The 18,937-nt window shown below is 43.6% G+C and overlaps 2 protein-coding genes across 2 annotated transcripts in view; one reads left to right on the plus strand and one right to left on the minus strand.

Moving 5' to 3' along the window:
- The window catches only part of ttc9b (tetratricopeptide repeat domain 9B), a 40,381-nt gene extending 31,875 nt beyond the window's left edge, over positions 1 to 8,506 (plus strand). Inside the window, exons 2-3 of the mRNA XM_004543600.3 lie at positions 1,624 to 1,806; positions 3,879 to 8,506. Coding sequence (XP_004543657.1) covers positions 1,624 to 1,806; positions 3,879 to 3,973 — 278 coding nt within the window. The 3' untranslated portion in view covers positions 3,974 to 8,506. The remainder of the gene's footprint in view (positions 1 to 1,623; positions 1,807 to 3,878) is intronic.
- Positions 8,507 to 12,479: 3,973 nt separating this feature from the next.
- map3k10 (mitogen-activated protein kinase kinase kinase 10) overlaps positions 12,480 to 18,937 on the minus strand; it is a 48,489-nt gene continuing 42,031 nt past the window's right edge. The window contains exons 8-11 of the mRNA XM_004543599.3: positions 18,643 to 18,755; positions 18,263 to 18,561; positions 16,511 to 17,036; positions 12,480 to 14,613 (exon numbers count right to left, since the gene is read on the minus strand). Coding sequence (XP_004543656.1) covers positions 14,219 to 14,613; positions 16,511 to 17,036; positions 18,263 to 18,561; positions 18,643 to 18,755 — 1,333 coding nt within the window. The 3' untranslated portion in view covers positions 12,480 to 14,218. The remainder of the gene's footprint in view (positions 14,614 to 16,510; positions 17,037 to 18,262; positions 18,562 to 18,642; positions 18,756 to 18,937) is intronic.

The following is an 18,937-nucleotide window of genomic DNA, read 5'->3' on the forward strand; positions in this document are numbered from 1 at the left end:
GCAGCATGGTGGCTGCATCCAAGTGACTTTCTTGAGCCTTGATTAAATAAAACTCCAAATAACAGGATGCCATTGGACAGGGATAAAAGGAAGCAAAATGCTTTGATGTCATTTATGTTTGATCTACTTGTAGTAGCAGTTGATGAACCTATTCGAATTGCTATTTTTCTTTTCAGTTTTTGTGTTGGGGTTAAAACGGATTTCCTTTAAGGTTGGAGAAGCCTGCAAAGCACCTACCAGACACGTGCAAATTCAACCACTAAATACCAAAAACAAATCGATTGTTATTGAATTTGTTCGTCCCCTGATATCCACAATGAATTATTTAGTGTTTTGCAATTTGTGTTGGTGATGGGTGACGTGTGTGTGTGTGTGTGTGTGTGTGTGTGTGTGTGTGTGTGTGTGTGTGTGTGTGTGTGTGTGTGTGTGTGTGTGTGTAAATGACGGATTTCCATTAGTGCCACACATTTCACAAAACCCTCAGACCCTGCGGCTTCAGCTTTTTGTCTCACACACAAATAGTAGTTTAAGGGCCACTGGCTGCTTTTAACACGCTCCCCCTCCTAATCCTCGCCCTATGACTCCCATAGGCCTCACCTTTCCTACTCATGCATCATCTCTTCCTCCCCTCTCTCTCCATCACTTACTCCTGACTCACCCTGCCTCCCGGCTAACAGTCCATGACTCATGTTATTCACAGAGCTGTCTGCGTGTCAAGGGCTCGGAGGAAAGGGGCAGGATGGGGAGGTTAAAAAGGAGCTGGATCAGGGAGGGAGTGCTGAGGCAGATATGACTGTGGAAGCACAACGAGAGACAGAAGGAAATCACTTTTGATCTATCATCAGATAGATTAAGACACTGGCAGAGAGGGAAGGAGTGATGGGGTGGGGGGGGAGGGAGGAAGTGAAACCGCGAGTGGTTGTGACCACCAGAGGAATTGTTTGAGTGATCAAATATCTGAGCAATCAGCAGGCGTTTAAAAGCTTTGGTGGACTAAAAGCTGTGTGTGTATATGTGTGTGATTTTTGTCCGTGTGTCTTTGCTAATGATGTTATTCTGATCTCAGAGCTGCAGAGAATTGCTGTTGCAATCTGTGGGATAGATTACTATAGTCCTTTTCTCAAGCGTTCCACTTTACTGCTGTTTTCAGCTTGCTGACTTTAATGCACTCACTTTCTGCCCTTCTTTTGTTTTCCTGCGGCCCTCAAGATTTAGAAACAACATAAAAAGTTAAAGGAACAAGTCGAAAGCTTCCTCGTAGCGATCAGTGCATTTTTTTCCCCATGTTCTTGTATTTTGCATGTCGAGCTCAGCGATGCTGCTCTCCTGCCCCAGGGCTCAAACTGCTTGGACGACTTTTTGTGTCTTCTCTACACTGTGAGACATTAGAACCGGCTATTTATAGTCCGCCCCGAGGAAGCAGTGTGCAGGATAAATTTCATTGTGGCTCTATTAAAAGGAACAGAGTAAGATGTCAGCAAAATCTCCCCGTCTTTCTTTTTCACTCGGGGGACACACATGTGGTTTAATCTTCTCTAAACGAGACAAAATGTGTTTGGTTGGACAAACTAAGGCAGAAAATGTTTATGAACCACTAACTAGTTCCTGTCTTCCTCCTCACAGCTTGTCTGTTGCAGTCCGAGCTGGTAAACTATGAGAGAGTGAAGGAGTACTGTCTGAAGGTCCTGAGCCACCAGAGAGACCACTTCAAGGCCATGTACCGAGCCGGCATCGCCTTCTATCACCTGGGTGATTACGAATGTGCCCTACGCTACCTGCGTGACGCCAAAAACCGCGAACCCACAGGTGAGAATGACCCAGTGTATTTATACATTTACAAAGCAGCCTTGAGGTACAAGATCTTCTCTGATGGTGAAACAATGTGCTCACCTGTAGCTCCATATTTAAATTGATGTGCTCTGACCTTAGTGCAGCTTATCAGGTCATCCAGTTGTCTCATGATCTGAAACTTGAGGCATGTTTAATATTAGCGTCAACATTTATGACAGGAAAAATCAAAAAGCATAATTGGTACAGTTCTCCTGCTAGATTTTATTTGTTATGTTACAAACTGAGTGATAACTAAAGCCTTTTGTTCCGAGAGTGCTGAGCAGAAACTAAAAAGATGCTCTCTGTGTTTCTAAAACCTGTATTACTGTACAGACTTTAAAAGACTTCCTGTTTTGCATGTTTGCTTTGACTATGCACATTTCCAAAAAGTTCAAAAGCACAGCTACACTTGTATTAAAACTGCTCCATATTTTACATCAGTATGCTTTCATGATAAATTATACTGCAGACGGCCAGTATTAAATTACTTTAGTGTAAATGAATTAAGTAAAGTACATAAGTGATATGTGTAAGCAGCACATTGTGTTTTATAGTCTGTTTATTTGAAAGGCAAGAGGGGCAGATTTGTTTTATGAATACATTTTATGTCTAATGTTTAGGATCCAGATGCAAAAGCCACAGGAAACCAGTCTAAACAGCAAAGACACATGTGCAGATGTTCACAGGCTTCGTCCACACGTACATATTTCATTTTGAAAAATATCTTTCTTCACATGAATCATGACAAAAGTAGGTCCACAGACATTGCAACCCACAGTCTGACATCAGAAAAGTAGGTGAAGTCTCACACCTTTGATATTAAAAGAAATCTTTTTCTTTGTCCACATTTGAAAATCTTCCACTCCCCTGACTCTATAGGTTTTCCAGAAATACTCATGTACATGTGGACAGCACAGCAAACCCAAATGGAGACTCACAGCTTTTTTTTGGCTGCTGATGATGGTAGTGTTCAAAATAACAAGGGCCATGAAAAGGAGACTCAAACTAAATCCACAGTACTTCAGAAGGAGGATGGAAACACAAGAGACCACTATCAAAACAAAACAGGGGGGGGGGGGAAGCTACAAACCAAAACTAGCATGTGTTATGATAATGATAAAAGCCAACACAAGACTCTGATCTTCAGATACCAGAAAACATATTAACCAAGAATAAAACCCGAAAAATGTAACCAGAGACGGTAAGAATTAAGTAAATATCCACTTGGCATCTTTCTTGGCCTTAAGACAACAATTCTGATGGCTAAAGATCCAAACAGGACACAAAAAAAAAAGAAAAAAAGAATTAAGCAAATATGCCGTCTCAGGAAAATGCTAGAGGGGCCACTTTCTTGACTAAATCATAGTATGAGAAGCACATGCAACAGAGGCAACATGCTTGGCAGCAAATGCAGCTCCTTTTTTTTAATATCAAAGAGTGAGTGTGCACATGCAGGTGTGCACCTCTGTGTTCATTACGTGCCAGCTGTAGGACACGTGGCATTAGGAGCTCTAGTAGATTTTTGTATGAATTTTTGCTGTGGATACATTTGGAAGGATATTTTTCTAAAATAGGAGGAAATAGATCGTTTTCACTTTGGGAAACAGCCTTTTTAATGCCTTTGCTCAATCGATATATTCCAGGAACACGAAAGTTTTCAATTCACCTTGTAAATCTGGGATTACCAACAATTTGAGAACTCTGACCTAAAATGATAATCATGACCAAGTTTGAGCCAAATGTCTCATATGACAAAATGACAAAAGGTTGAAGGTCAAATCTGGATAAACTTGAATTGTTTGGAGAACTTTATCCAATAGGAAAGTGTCAAAAGGTGAGAGGTCAGGGTTCTTTCTCGTCATCGATGAGCAGTTACAGCTGACTAAAGTAAAAGCCTGTAGCTCTTTTCTCTACATTGTTTACCTTTCTGCTGTAGCACGTCTTTTACTCAGTTTGCTAAACTTAAGTAAGAAAGAGGCAACCGACTGCTCTGCTGCCAGTGCTCAGAGCATCCACCGATGACCTGTCGTCCCATTTTCTCTCTGCAGACACCAACGTGCTCCGATACATCCAGCTGACAGAGATGAAGATGAGCAAGAGTGGACAACGGGAACGAGACAGCGGCAAGGAGACCCAGGGCTAACCTTCGACCTTTCCCCCCTCCTGAACCCTCTGACCTTTCATCCTACAAGTTGTACCTCCCACTCTCCACTTTCTCTTCCTCCCCTGTTGACTCCTCCTGATGGCAGCCCTGTCAGAAGAGACGCAATCACCTGCCTGTTACAGACAAACACATATCAAGCGCTGTCTGCGACCCACCCTCTTCCTTCTTCCTCTCCCTCTTCTTCTCCCTCTTTCTCCCTCAGGTGCTGTGGTTCCTCTCCCTCGACGCAGTCAGCAAGGAAACTTTAAAAAAAAAAAGAAATATCATGAAAATACATGGAAGAAGCTGTAATATATACTCATACAAACCCATCATTGTGGTGGAGTCAAAACGAAGCTTCAGCCCATACACATGACAGACAGACATCTGCGTGATTCAGCAGATGTTTAAAAAACATGGAAAGCATTTTGTTTCTGCTCTCTCGCGCTCTCTTTTTCTCTCCGTTTTATTCTGAACTCTCGAGGAGAATTTGGGGGGTCTCGGGAAGCTCGACCACACCGGGAGGAGGGCAGGGATGCGTGTGGAAGTGTGTGAAACAGGTTTGGAGAATAAAAATGGGTGCGGTGAGGCGGTGTATATGTGTATGAGACACATGCCAAGACCACATCCCGATTTGATTGTACATCCTAACCCACCAGGTCTCACTCAGGCCACTTACCCAGACTCTGAGATGGACTAATATAACAAGTAGAAAAAAAAAGCCTGCCTCCGTGCTTAATCTATCACTTTTCTGTCTGGATTTTTCTTTCCTAGATCCCTTCTATCTCAGTTTCTTGACTGTTTTTTGAATTTAAGGGCTAATTCAAGTGTTTAAAACCCCGTATTAGGCTTTTTTAATTTGCTGTCATACTCAGTAGTGAACAATCGGTGGTTAATAGCATCTGTGTGTGCAGCAAAGAGCCTAAATTCTCCAAGCGGTTCATTCCGTTGCCTGATGTACTTTCGTGCAAACTGGTGTGTCTTGAATCTGTTGTCCGAACCCCCTCCTGGGTCGTGTGTCGTGTTACTGTTGTTGAGACTGTCGAAGCCCCTCCCTCGCTCCCTCGCTCCTTCTCATCAATTCCACCATCCTCTGTTCTCCTGTTAATGATGTCACAACGGAAAATAGCCAGTGAGATCAGACTTCCATCAGCTGCCGCTGGCTAGATGGAGATCCACGAGAAATTTTTTTCAGAGAGAGAGAGAGAGAGAGACACTTTTATCCTTTTATCACTAATGCTGAGGCTTCCCAGACATCCATAAACCACCACGGAGACTCTGGGCAGCGTTAGTGCAGGGAAAACGCACACACACACACACACACACACACACACACACATCTGGCCTGATGGTGCAGACTGCCGTCTTGGAGCACTTCACCTAGAGTGAGTCATTTGAGATTTCTCCTGCTTACAGTTTACTGTATGTTGATAGATTAAAACACCTGTGCCGGGCAGATAACACACAACATTAGCATTGCAGACGATCTGGTTTGTGGATATCCATTACAAGCTGTCAAACTTATCTTGTGACGTGTGAAGCTGAATCATTGATATGTGGCTTTTTATAATAGCTTTACCACAGGCTTAAATCTGCCTGCTCTGTTCTGCAGAAGGCTGGATTGATCTTTTGTGAGAGCATGACCTAAAATATCCCGTGAAAACCCAGTTTCCTCCTTATCATGTGCAAGCCCACCTCCTGCATGTAACATGCGGCTCCAGAGCGTTGCTTCAGATGTTTTGGGATTGGGATTATATCTGCTCTATTGCTTTCTGTCATGGCATGCTGCCACTCAACTGTTTGCGTATACCTCTGTTTTATCCATTCTGCCCTTTATAAACACAGAAGGTGGCGACAGACTGTGATCACAGCAGCAGAATAGGTATGAAATACTTCTTCAAAATTAGGGTCACCTTCTGCCTCGACTAAAATAACTGATTAGTCCACTGCTTAAGAGGCTGAGGAGGAAATCAAGTCAAATAACGGCGTTGGGTGAGCCCCCCCCCCCCCCTTTCCCCGTTTATTTCATTGACCTGCTATGAGGTAAATAGGGACCTAAGTGTGTCAATGGGACTCTGGAGAGACGGCACCACGCGCTGGAGAGACCGGCATGAAACTGAGAGGCTCCGGTGGAGGGAGAAGTAGGCCATCATCAGCCCCACTAAAGCAGCTGCACCTCTAAATTGGCAGCAAAAAGCAAGTTTTGAGCTTATTTATCATCATACACTGCACTTAGAAAAAGTGTGTGGACACCTGAGCATTAATCTGCAGCCTGAGTTTGCTCCCATTCAGCCACGAGATCATTAATGATGTTGGGCGACGACAAGGCCTGGCTCACAGCCGACGATGAAAGCGAGGTCTCGGTCTGCATTGTTGTGCAAGCTGTAGAATAAGAAATGTAGCAGCAGCGTGCACCAGATCATGAAAAAGCCAATCAGACGTGCACAATATAAACCTCTCTGAGGAACGCAGGCAAAAGTGATCACATAAGCATAAACATGGCTGTGGCTCAAGAGGTAGAACAGGTCATTCACTAATTGAAAAATTAGTGGTTCAATCTCTGCCTACTCTAGTCAGCACGCCAAATCCCAAGTTGCTCTCTAGTGTGCACATCAGCGTGTGAATGTTAGATAGAAAGCACATAGACACAAAGGTGAGCGGATGAATCCAAGTATTGATACCAGTGCTGTTATTGGTAAAGGATCGATACTTTGTTTCTCTCCTTTTCAGTAAATAGCCTAACAAATAATTATTTTTTGGGAGATTAAAACATACACCTTAAACATGCACTATAAAAAATGTCTGAGCCTTTTCGTGCTGACTATCACATCTATTTTATTTACAGCCTGAAGCACATTTAAACAACAGAAGTTGAACCAAAGTGCTTTAGAGACGACCACATTTACATTCCAGCTCTCCAACAAACACAGTTTCAAAATACCTGAAAGGCTGCAAGGTGATTTAGTGGTCATTAAAATGTGTTTGGAATTTGCAAAGTGACAATGATCCATCTCATAAATCACAACACACCGCTTTAGCCCAAATAAGCTGCCTTTATAGGCTAAAACGATCGATATCAGTATTGGTATCTGCAATACTGGCCCTGTATTTACTTGGTATCGGATCGATACCAGAATTCGCAGCAGAGCACAGCACTACTTCGACATAGATGCAGGATTTATGTCATAATTATAAAAAATATAAACATTTACATGCAAGGCTGTCCACATATTTTTGTCCACATGTTGTGGGAAATTGTCTGATTAAGTTTAAGGTTCTGTTTAAGACTCCATCTCTGAATTAGTGCCACGATCAGCAACGCTGCTGCAAAGTGTGAAACATTTGATTGTATTGGTGTCGTGCAGCTCTGGGGTTAATTAGGATGAAAACACTGAATGCAGAAGCTTTCCTTGCTCCTCCTTTATGCTCTCTCTTGGAGATAAATCACCACAACAGCAAGGAACGGCACCTGCAAGCGCCATCTCCATAACTACCTTGGCCGAGTCCCCTCACCCAGGGGTCCCCTCGAGGATCGGTCTCCTCCCGTGGTCCGCTCTCCACGGCACCAGCCCCCCCCCCCTCCCCCTTCCATCTTGTTTTTGTCTTGCAGTGCTAAGTCATTCTTGCTCAACTTGTACTACTGTACTACGACCGTCTAGGGATTCCTAGCTGCACATAAAACAGGATTGTTTCTAGCTGATTGGTTTCCTTGATTAATGACCAAGCTGACTCGGAGGCTGTTATCGTAAGCATAACCTGACAACATGCTGTCTGTGCAAATGGAGACGGAGACGCCGGATCTCTGCGTCTGTGTAGCTTTGAAAACTAACAAAAAGCACAACAAAAAAGAGAGACGGGAAAGTGAAAAAAAAAATACTGGCTGTGTTACTTTATTTTGGCTATTTTTACTTTGATGTCATTTAAGGTAAATGTTTGTCAAATGTCAAAGTAGTTTTTGTGAATATATGATACAAATGTACAAAAAAACAGAAAAATGGAAAGTTTTATGGTTGTGAAAAGCTTTACTTCACTAAATTACTTTATCAGCGGCAAAGAAAAGCAAGAGATAGAAAAGAGAATTTAACTACAGCTCCTTCACTGAGCTGCTTTGTGACTGTGTCTGTATTTGTTGGTATTTCTGTTGATGTCCTTCAAGTCGAGGGGTACAGAAACGGCTCGGAGTATGTGCAACGCCCTTTGACTGTCTGACTGACGGTTCACCCAACTATTCTGTTTCTGAACAGCGAGACGAGCAGTAAACACAGGCGTGGATGACACTCTGAGGAACTTGGACCAGAGCTGCTTCTCAAAGCTGCAGGCCTCCATCCTACCTGAAGGGACACAAGGCTGGGGTGTCCAGGCTAAAACTGTGTTTTTGTCTCTCCTCGCTGCCAAGAGGCCTTTCTCTTTTTCCCCTTTCAACTTTCAGACATCCAACAGGCCTCCATCACTGGTTTTACTGAACTGCTAGCCTGGGAATGCACTATTGATTGGTAAATGAAGATTATGAATAAAGTTTCAAACAAAGAGGAATGTTGCTGTTGTGTGGTTGTGACTTCATCTAATTTCAGATAAAACTACACAGGTAGGACTCTGGAAAAGGTAATAATTTGTAAATGAAATGTAGCCATGTGTAGTAACATGTGGACGCAGAAGACAAACAGACCGTGAAGCTGAGCTGAAGAGAAGATCATGACAAATAAGGTCTAGTAAGGTTGAAGAAAAGCATTTAAAAGTATAAAGAAGATCAGAAGGAGATGCTTTGTGCCTTTCTGGATCTAAAGAAAAAAATGATAGTGTGCCAAGAGAGTAACTGTGGTAATAGTGAGGTCGTCAGACATGGAAGACACATATATTAGGGTGGTGTAGGACATGTATGAGGACAACAAGACAGTGGTGAGGTGTGCGGTAGGAGTGACAGATGGGTTCAAGGTGGAGGTGGGTTTCCATTAGGGATCAGCTCTGAGCCTTCACAGTGGTGATGGACAGGGTGACAGATGAAGTCAGGCAGGAGTCTCCATGGACTATTATGTTTACAGATGACATTGTGATCTGGGGTGAGAGTAAGGACCAGGTGGAGGAGAGTCTGGAGAGGTGTAGGTATGCACTGGAGAAAAGAGGTGTGAAAGTCAGTAGAAGCAAAACAGAAAACATGTGAGAATGAGAGAGAGACAGGTGTAACAATGAAGCTGCAAGGAGTAGTGGTAGTAAAGGTAAATGAGTTTAAATACCTGGAGTCAACCATCCAAGCCAAAGGACAGTCTATGAAAGAGGTAATCAAGGTGATTGTGACAGAAGGATAGCAGCATGCTGGATAGGATAGAAGGACAGATGTACGTTTGAAGGTGGTGGCAGGATTAGAAATGAGTGCATCAGTGGGACAGCTCAGGTCAAACAGCGCGGAGATGAAGTAAAAGAGACGAGACTGACATGGTTTGGACACATGCAGAGGAGGGATGTTGAAGATGGAGCTGCCAGGCAGGAGGAAAACTGAGAGATTTGTGGATGCAGCGAAGGAGGGTGGTGTGACAGAGGAGGATGCTGTGGATAAGGTGAGATTGGAGGCAACTGATCCACCAGGGCAGCCCCTAAAGGGACCAGCTAGAAGAAGAAGAAGAAGAAGAAGAAGAAGAGCCCTTATTCAAAAAAGCTGCTGAGACTCTCTGATGCCACAGTTTAGTTCACCCCACACTCTGACTCACCTGCACAAATAACTTATTCTACTGACCCGACTCATGATGCAAAGTGTGAGTCATATTTACCAAAAATGCTTGTTAAATCTAACATTATACATTTCTCAAACCTAATTTAATCTAATGCATGAGGCCTACTTACTGTAGCCGAGGTGCTGCAATTGTAGTGTTACAGTTTGGTTTAAAAAAAAAAAGCATGGACGATTTATTTAGGCTTTCATAATTATCACAATAATTACCTTGATTAAAATTATTATGGAGTGCGCCTAGGCTCTGCTTTGACCTCTGATGTGTTGAAAACATGAGGCTGTGAGCAGGGTAAGAGGCTAATATCACTCCGGCATGCTTCATTCTTGTAGAGGTCTGTCTGTGTGGCAGATGGTAAGAAGATGTGACAGAGCATGATGGAAGGAAAGAGAGAGAGGAAAATGAAGGTTATCCCGAGGGTGATGGGAAGGATGAGGAGAGGATCAAAACTGAAGACAGGGACAATATTGGAGGACATAAACACTGAAGGATGAGACGGAGGGAGTAACAGAGAAGGAAACACTGAGGCAACTAAACCATGTGCACACAATTCAAGGACCAGAACTCAAACTGTACAATAAGAACTAAAACGAATGCTCAAAATTAAAATTAAAAAACATGACCTTCGAGACACTAGAGCAACAAGGAACCCTAAACAGAAACCCAAAATCAAGTATATTCTCTAAATATTCAAACCCCAAAACAAAACAAACCACAGCATCAGCCCCCCCAGTCAGACACAGGAATGCTTCACACACTACATAAGAATTAAACTGACTTAGCTCGATTTCTTCTAAAGCTTTGTCAACCAACAAAACATATCGAGGTCCACGGGAAGCTAACCTACCCAGTATGTATGTTGTAGTTCTCTGATATCGATAGGTTCTTTTATTAGTTTCTTTCTTTTTCTTCTTTTTTTTTTTTTGGGGGGGGGGGGGGGGGGCTTTTCAGTAGAGGACAATAATATTTCTGCAGGATTTTCCACCTTTGAATCAGACTACATCATCTGAAGTGAAGTCTATCCCATTGCATCCTGAAGGAAATGGTGGCATGAGGGCACTGAGTTTTCTTTATTAATATGTTCAGGATAAATCTTCATTGGTGGTTTAATGATCTGATGAAGATTCAGTTTTAAAAAAAATTGAAATAATAAAGTGAGTCCTTCTGCAGATCTGACGACACACCAACTGGCAGGCAATCTGGTTAGTTGTTCACTTTGAAAGTGAACAGAAAACACACTCACACACACTCCACGCCTGCCTCTTTTTGCTCTCTGTCCTCCCCTCAACACTGTCACCACCTGACCCAACCTACTACCCGTGAAATATGTCTGCAGGGACACGAGAAGGGGCGGACTGTGGCGTAAAAAATAAGAAATATGGTGAAAATATGTGTTGAGAGGAAAAACAAAGAAGGTGGCAAACATGAGAGTCTCATCACAACAAGACAAAAGACAGATGACGTGTGTGTGGGAGAACCAGACGTGATGTTCAGCGTGTTGAACCCTCTCTGCTGTCACTTTATCGCCACTCTCTCTGCTCTTCACTTCATTTTCAGGCTCATCGTCCATTTTTTTCGTGTGCGTGTGAATGTGTGTTGTTGCTTTTAATAGCATCACCATGGAAGTGAAGAGGGGTTGCTAGGTAACTGGCTGGCGTCTGAAAGGGTGTCTGATAGGCGGTCATACTGACAGACACAGCAGGAGAGGACTTGTGTATGTGTTTTCTGTGTGTGTGTGTGTGTGTGTGTGTGTGTGTGTGTGTGTGTGTGTGTGTGACATCTGTATGCACCGCGTTTGAACCATCTTTACATTGCGAGGTTGCAGCTCAAATCTCACATTTTGTTCACATGTTGATAATTTATTTATTTCTCACGTGTCACATTTCACCTGTAAGTTTTTGTTAACTGTGCTAAAATGCACGCTAACACATTCACGTGCCATCATCCAGCGCAGCTGCAGTGTCAGGAGGGGACAACGAGAGAAAAACAGCAGACATGGGAAAGAAATGACATCATAGGGCACAGTGGTGACACCTAGAGGAGTTTGCCTGCTGCTACAGGCGCCTTTGTCTCTGCTGCTCCCACCAGTGTGAAACGTGAGACAGCAGCAGTGTGATATAACCAAGACCAACTTTAGAGGTCCTTTAATGATGTCCTCCGTCACCTCTGCTACGTCTAACTTGTCTATTTGTCTTGTTGATAGAAGACTGCTGACTTCTCGCACGGTTTCACTGAAAAGACTGAAATACAGGTTACATTGAAAACCAGCCTCCAACACTATATCTAACAGTTTTAGGGCTTTTTGAGCGTCTCATGGTGAGTGCACATCTACAGCACTCACAGAAAGTGAAAAAGTAAACAGGTCTGGATAACTTTTTTCCCCCATTAATAAATGAAGTTTTCATTTATAAACTGCATTTTGTATTCACTCAGGTTATCTTTGATTAGAATTAACATGTGTTTGATGATCTGAAACATTTAAGTGTGACAAATATGCAAAAAGTAAAACCTATGAAACCAGGAAGGGGGCAAATGCCTTTTCACAGCACTGCAACAGGCATCTCTGAAGCTCATCAGCTTATATTTCACACCAGAACCATTGAGAAGGATAAACAGAACGGCGGGAACAATAACATGCATGTTTTTTTGGGGGGGATGAACTGGCCCTTTAAGTGCATTTTGTTGATAATTTCACACCTCAGTCTGAGCCCAATGCTTTCAGTTCTACTTCTTCATCTGAAAGTCTGTGACTTCGTGACAATAACAAAACCAGATGCAGTCGTGACACTGAAGCATCTTTGTTTGTTTTTATTTCATTGTCTCTCATTCGTTTCACATTTACTCATCATTGAACCGTAGAAACGTCACAGGTTGAGACCGAAGACAACATGGATGTTTCAGCTTCCCAGGTTTTCCTTGGTTTTTCATTTTATACTAAACAAATATATACAGATATCCCAGGAAGAGCATCGCAATCATAATTAACCCTTTTCCATAATAACAATACATTTAATAAATACTCAGTGTTCTTAACCACACAACGGGAATGAGTTTGGGCTCACCCTTCAACCAGTGGGATTGTCATCATCCCATACAAATAATAAACATGCGCGCGCACACATACACGTACTCACACACACACACAAAGAAATCTGCACAGTCAAGTAATAACATCTGTAGCCAGGATGAACCGTCCTCTGTTCAAAAACTACTCCGGAGATAAAAGTTGATTTGTCAGCCATGACGGGAGCACTTTGTGCCGAGCTGGTCCACCAGTTGCCCAACTTAAAGTGCAGGTGACATCGAACACAGCAGATGAAAAGGAGAGAAGGTGAAGTTTGGAATCGAGTGGCGGGCTTCTGTCAGCGCTTTCTACTTTGTGTCCGTTTCAATGGCGTGAGCAGGATGGGACCAGACCGTCGGTATGTAAGGAATGTCTCCATAAAAAGTTTTTTAAAAAGACGGAGGAGAGGAACAGATGTGTGGCAACCAGTGGTCTCGTTTTAAAGAAGTGAAAAACCGTTCACATGTGAAATGACATGCACTGAAAAAGCACCAGCACACAGAAACAGGCGTATCTCCTTAATCCACACGTGTAAAGTAATAAATACATATACATATATGTATATGTACACATTCACACACAGAGACGCACACTGGGGCTGCTGGACCAATAGAAAAACATTTTTGCTAACAGGCTGCAGCAGGGATGGTGCAAGCACTGAGAAAATAAACTCTGATTTATTTATTTTTTAAATTTTTACCTTACAAGGCTGAGGATATACACCACCAGTGAGAAAAAGGCTTTTTCCTGTCTCGAGTCTGGGAGAGAAGAGGACGACAGATGACACGTGTGAGGATGAAGAAGGTGGAGCTGATTTTATAGGGCTTGTTTGTGCACTGGCATGACAAACAGTGTGCAAAAAAGGAACAAGGACACAAGGTTTTCACAATATCAGCGCCTCTTTTTTTTTTAAATAATGAAAATGCTCCGCCTTCAGGGAAGAAACATGCAAGCAGAAAGTGTAAAGCTATGCAGACGGGCAAAAGCACAAGCAGATGGATTGAAATGAGCAGTTAGTGAAGTCACAGAACGGCTGTTTGAGTACTCGAATGGCTTTTAAAGAAATGTAGCCTGGTCGTAGGGCACCAGGAAGCAGGTAGAGATGGCCTTTCTGGGCAGGAAAAGAAAGGTAAAGTGGGACTGGGCGCACTACAAGGCTGTTAAAAAGGCCTCTTGGACCCTCAGTGTCGTGCAGGTTAGTGAGCACTATCAGCGAATGGCTTTCTGTGAGGGTTTAACACCTTATTAGGGCACACAAGTGAGGTGAGTTGCATGAGGGTCCTTAAAACAACAAGAGAAGAAGTGGGATGTTTTTGCAAACTTCGGTGAGAGTGCACTTTGCTCTGCTCAGACATCAGTAGGCGTTCCTTGTTCGGCCCAAGCCGTCATGTCCTGGAACAGGTCTGAATGCAAAAGAAAAAAAAAAAAACCTTAAAATGTTTGTTTATTCTTTGATTTTTACTACGAGTACTGCTGCCCACATAGGGTGGCAGGCTGTAGCTGCCCGCACAGAGGAACAGTGTGGTCCAGATTCTGGCCCTCCATGTCCATGTCCATCAGGTTGGGTCGCGCCGCACTAGCGCTGCTGTCCCCTGAACCGAGGGGGCTGTCGCAGCTGCTGCCCGGCGATGAGCTCAGGGTCCGGGAGAGAGAGCCCAGCTTCCAGGGATCAGGTCTTACCCGGGATGGCGTTGGCCTCGGTCGGGGGGCAAACTCCAGCGTCTTGGGCCTCTCCAGGGGGCTGATGAGGCTGTGAGGATCCGGGTCGGGGATGGGTGGAGCGGGAGCTTTACGCCGGTGAGGGTAGATAATGGCAGGTTCAGGTAGCCGGGGGATATCCAGCTTGTCCTGCATACCTAAGAATAATAACAGAGGTGTGTCATGTTTCAAGCAAACACTTCGTGATTTAAGCTGCTCAGATACGCAAGTGTGTAGTCAAATAAATGCCTGTGGGCTGAAGCTCAAAACGGATGTTTTGCATCAAATCTCCATCTCACATTTTTTGCACAAAGCAATTAAGTGAGAAAATCATCTGCGGACTAACTCACTAGAAAATATTCAGCAGCTGCAGCTGTAGATCAGATAATGAGGCAATGTTTTGCATATGTTAGCCCACTAACTGCAAATTTGTGTGTAATTTATGTTGCCTCAGACCTTTTACTTTAGGAAAGTTTGTAAGAAGTAAGTACTGCAAGGTATAAGCAAATATTACAATTACATTCAACACCGGGGGTCATCTTAGTATGCATACTGCAGCGAAAAGTCCAACATAAAGTGAGAGTACACAAAGAAATAATAAAACAATAAAGAGGGAAAACTAGGAAACATAAGAGTACGGCTAGAGAGCTGGCAAGTGGAAGAGCTGCAGGTATAAATACTGAGAAGACCACATAATGAAGTGAACACAGGCGTGGCACAGGAAGTGCAGAAACTACCTGAAGTGTAAGTCAAACCTCCTTTTCCTAATTGCAGCAAAGGCGTGAAGGAGAACTGACAATGGTACAGCAGACGTCTGCCCCGCTGAAACTACATTGTCCAGAAGCTGGACTTCAAAATGCAAATTTAACATCATGACAGCATGTTGTCATCCTCAGCAGCAGATTGGCAGATTGAGCTTACCCCACCTCTTGCCATAGGACAGCTGGGTTAGGCTGGATGGATGGATTTTTTTTTGTAACTTTAGTAAGACTGTGTCCATCCATCACTTGACCAGTTAACGGTCAGAGTGTTGGGGGCCTATCCCAGCTGACCTGAAGTAAAAATTTAATGAACGATAATCCTGAAGGCTGGCAAATAATCATGGACAATACTAATGCAAAGCGAAGCACTGAAAAACCTTGAATGCACTGTGATATAGTAAACATTACCAATAATCTGATTAAGAGAGGCAACACCATGAGGAAAAGTAGATTTTATTACAGCAACATAAAGTTCAGAGTTCCACTGTGAATAGAAAACACGCTTATAATTAACATTTACATGATCTGCACCACTTTGTTGGTTTTGTTGATCATTTTGCATCGCAGTGAGTGGGATGTAATCTCCTTTCCTTTCATGAAGGGTGCTCCAGTGTAGCATCCACCAAAGGAGGTTATAAACGAGGTACTGAAGCTGCCCTGCAGTTACTTCAGGGTCACTTTGCACAGCAAATTTGACTCGATTGTACCCAGAGGTTTCAAAATAAAGCATGATGTGACTAACACAACACAGATGGAACTGACTGTGGTGGGGTATGTGCTTGTAATCGATGCGCACAGGAAAGATAGTGGATATACTGGTGAAAGGATGTTGAAGATGGATGAAGAGAAGAAGACCACAGAGGAGATTTGTGGATGCAGTGAATGAGGACATGCAGAGGGTTTGTGTCACAGGTTGTGCCTGGGATAGGGTGAGATGGAGGAAGAAGACGCTGAGGAAGTTGTTCTGTACAGTTATTCTGGAAAATCCTTCACAGGGTCTCCATGACGTGCTGAACAGCCACAAGAGCACTTTTAGAAAAAGACTCATTTGACCATGACACACCACAGAACACCACAGGAGCTCATTCCTACCTGTGACACATGGACTATTTTCACGTATAATAACCTGTTTGTATTATTTTTGGATTTATTTAACTTTGGAGTATTATTTTAACATACTGCACGATGAATGGAGTGCCTGATTTTTAACATTTAATTTTAAGCACTTTAATCCCTGGGATTAATAAAATACTCCGATTCTGATGACAAGTTAGACTAGATTTGAGTCCCGTACCTTTGTTTGTTGTGATGTGCGGTGGAGGAGGCATGGGCATGCTCCCGTCTGACGGCGTCCTGTGGTGTCCCAGAGTTTGGGCTCTGGGTCGTATCGCCCCATCTGAAGGGGTGCGTCTGTGTCCTCGGTTCATGGCCATGGCTGCAGATACATGGGTGGGCGTGAGCGACTGGTTGGGCTCCTTCTTGAAGCTCTCGGCCCGCAGGTCCAACAGTGGGTTGAGGGCAGGCGCTGGGGGCGCCGCCGGTGTTCTGACCCCAGCCATCGGGGTGAGGGGATAATCGTCTGGGTCAGAGGGGAGGAGGGACTTGGTGGAGTTGCAGTCCGACAGAGAGGACAAAGAGAGCAGTGTTACAGAGGGAGAAGGGTCCAAGCAGGGAAGCGTGGAGTCGTGGTGTCTGGAGAGAGACAGAGAGAGGTTTCGGCTGGGTGGAGAGGTGCTGCGACGGAAACGTCCGGTCCGCTGGAAGAGGCCATCCTTCTTCTTACGCTGCTCCTCTCGGAGGTCCTGCTCATCCTGAAGCACCTGAAGAGAACATCAGACCACAAAAACGTGCTGAGCTTTACTCTCATTCTGAGAAAACACACACCATTCACATAAGTTTAACAATTCAGCTGCTGCAATGTGACCTGCAAAGAACAACATTTTGGCCCACTGTCTTTGCTTCTCTTAAGCTCTCTTAAGTTCCTCTGACAGCATTTCAGTCAGGTTGATGTCTGGCCACCTTTGGGTGGATCAGTGCAGCATTTTGTCCAAGGTTCTTGTGGTTTGTTCAACCGCAACTTGAACTTTCTAAGATTATCACTCCCAGGAAATTTGTGCCATTATTTTAACACACAGCTAAATGCTCCGGATATGCAGAATGCCAAAGCATCTTCTTTTATAGAGGTGCTCAGACTTGCCGATGATCATTTAATCAAGTGAATTTGATTATCAGCACCTGGTTCCTACTGACCCTCTTAATTCCTCTGGAAGTAGTAAAAGTATTCTCAACTTTCGGGACTGCAAAGAGCCCTGTGAAAACTGTCTTTTTCACAGGACCATAAAGTAATAATATTGTCGACCTGTACTTTAATAGGAAACATGTTTGACTCAATACAAAAGATCAGGTCTGACTCAGCAGCATCCCACATCTCTCACTGATAATATAAGGGCTTGTTCATGCTGGTTTATCCTTCATAAATGATTCAAATGAGTCTGAGGAGTCCTGGTATCATAGATTCTGAGACATGATCTCTGCCAGGCACTGATTTTATATTAACAGGTAATAAACCGTCTGCAGGAGGAGGCTGTTTATGTGGAGAGGCCATGTCTTCAATAAAGTGGAATCATGCGTGTATGAATGAACACGTCTGTTATTGTGTAAGAGAGATTGTGTCTCCAAGAAGGACATTAAAACACAAAGATATACACAAATAAACAGGATTAGCACAACAATCGAACTGCCTTGAATAGCAAAAAAGCATAATAAAATCTTCTGAATACAAAACCATGCATCATATCTTATGAAGATGTATTAAGTAAAAAATAAATTCATTGTGGGGGTTTGAGGAATAAAAACTAAATGTCGAGACTAAACTCGACATTTCAAGATCAAAGTCACCCTTGACCTTTCAATTTTATTCTCTAAATGCAGCAAAAAAAATAAAAATCCAAATGTCAAATGAAGAAAAAGCTCCTTCCTCATGCAACATGGCTTTAATCTTGCTCCAGAGTTCAACCATATCTCTCCCAGTTTCAGGGTTTCCTACCTGCTGTTTTCCCAGCTGTAGCAAGTCTTGTCCGAGACCCACCGAGGCGAGCAGAGAGGCGCAACCCAGCAGGAATATATCGCTCTTCTTCCTCTGACTGCAGCGACGAAGCGAGTCCTGGTAGCTCACGCCCGTTCCCAAGCCTCCAACCGCCTGACAGGAGCCCATATTCCCAACAGCGGGCACCATGTTGGGCCCCAGGCTGCTCCACAGGGAACCCGAGTCCTCCATGGCCCCGTTACTGCTCGACTCCGAGGGCAGCAAGGAGCCTGGCGATTCCTCAAACTCACTGCATTCCTCTGTAAAAGACAGAATTGATTAAACTCACACTTGTGATTGTGTGAATGAGGCAGAACGCACAGTGAAATGAAAAGACTCACCCATTTCATTCAGGCTGGAGAAGCCAGCAGTCATCGGGGCATGTTTGGGAGACTTGCCCAGATTTGGCGCGCTGGATGACCAAACTTTGCTTCCCTCTGCGAGAGACTTCAACCTGCAAACAGGGAATTTGAATTAGACTGGCAGGACATCAAGACTCCATTTTTTAATATATTATCAGAGGCAACAGATGCTGTGAAAATAACATTTTTTAAACGAAAAAGGGACATAAACCGGTCAGGTCGATGCCACTTGAGGACGCGATTCATACAAAGCGAAGATGATTACTCTGCTTCT

Source organism: Maylandia zebra, linkage group LG14 (genome assembly GCF_041146795.1).
Source record: "Maylandia zebra isolate NMK-2024a linkage group LG14, Mzebra_GT3a, whole genome shotgun sequence".
Classification (NCBI taxonomy): Eukaryota; Metazoa; Chordata; class Actinopteri; order Cichliformes; family Cichlidae; genus Maylandia; species Maylandia zebra.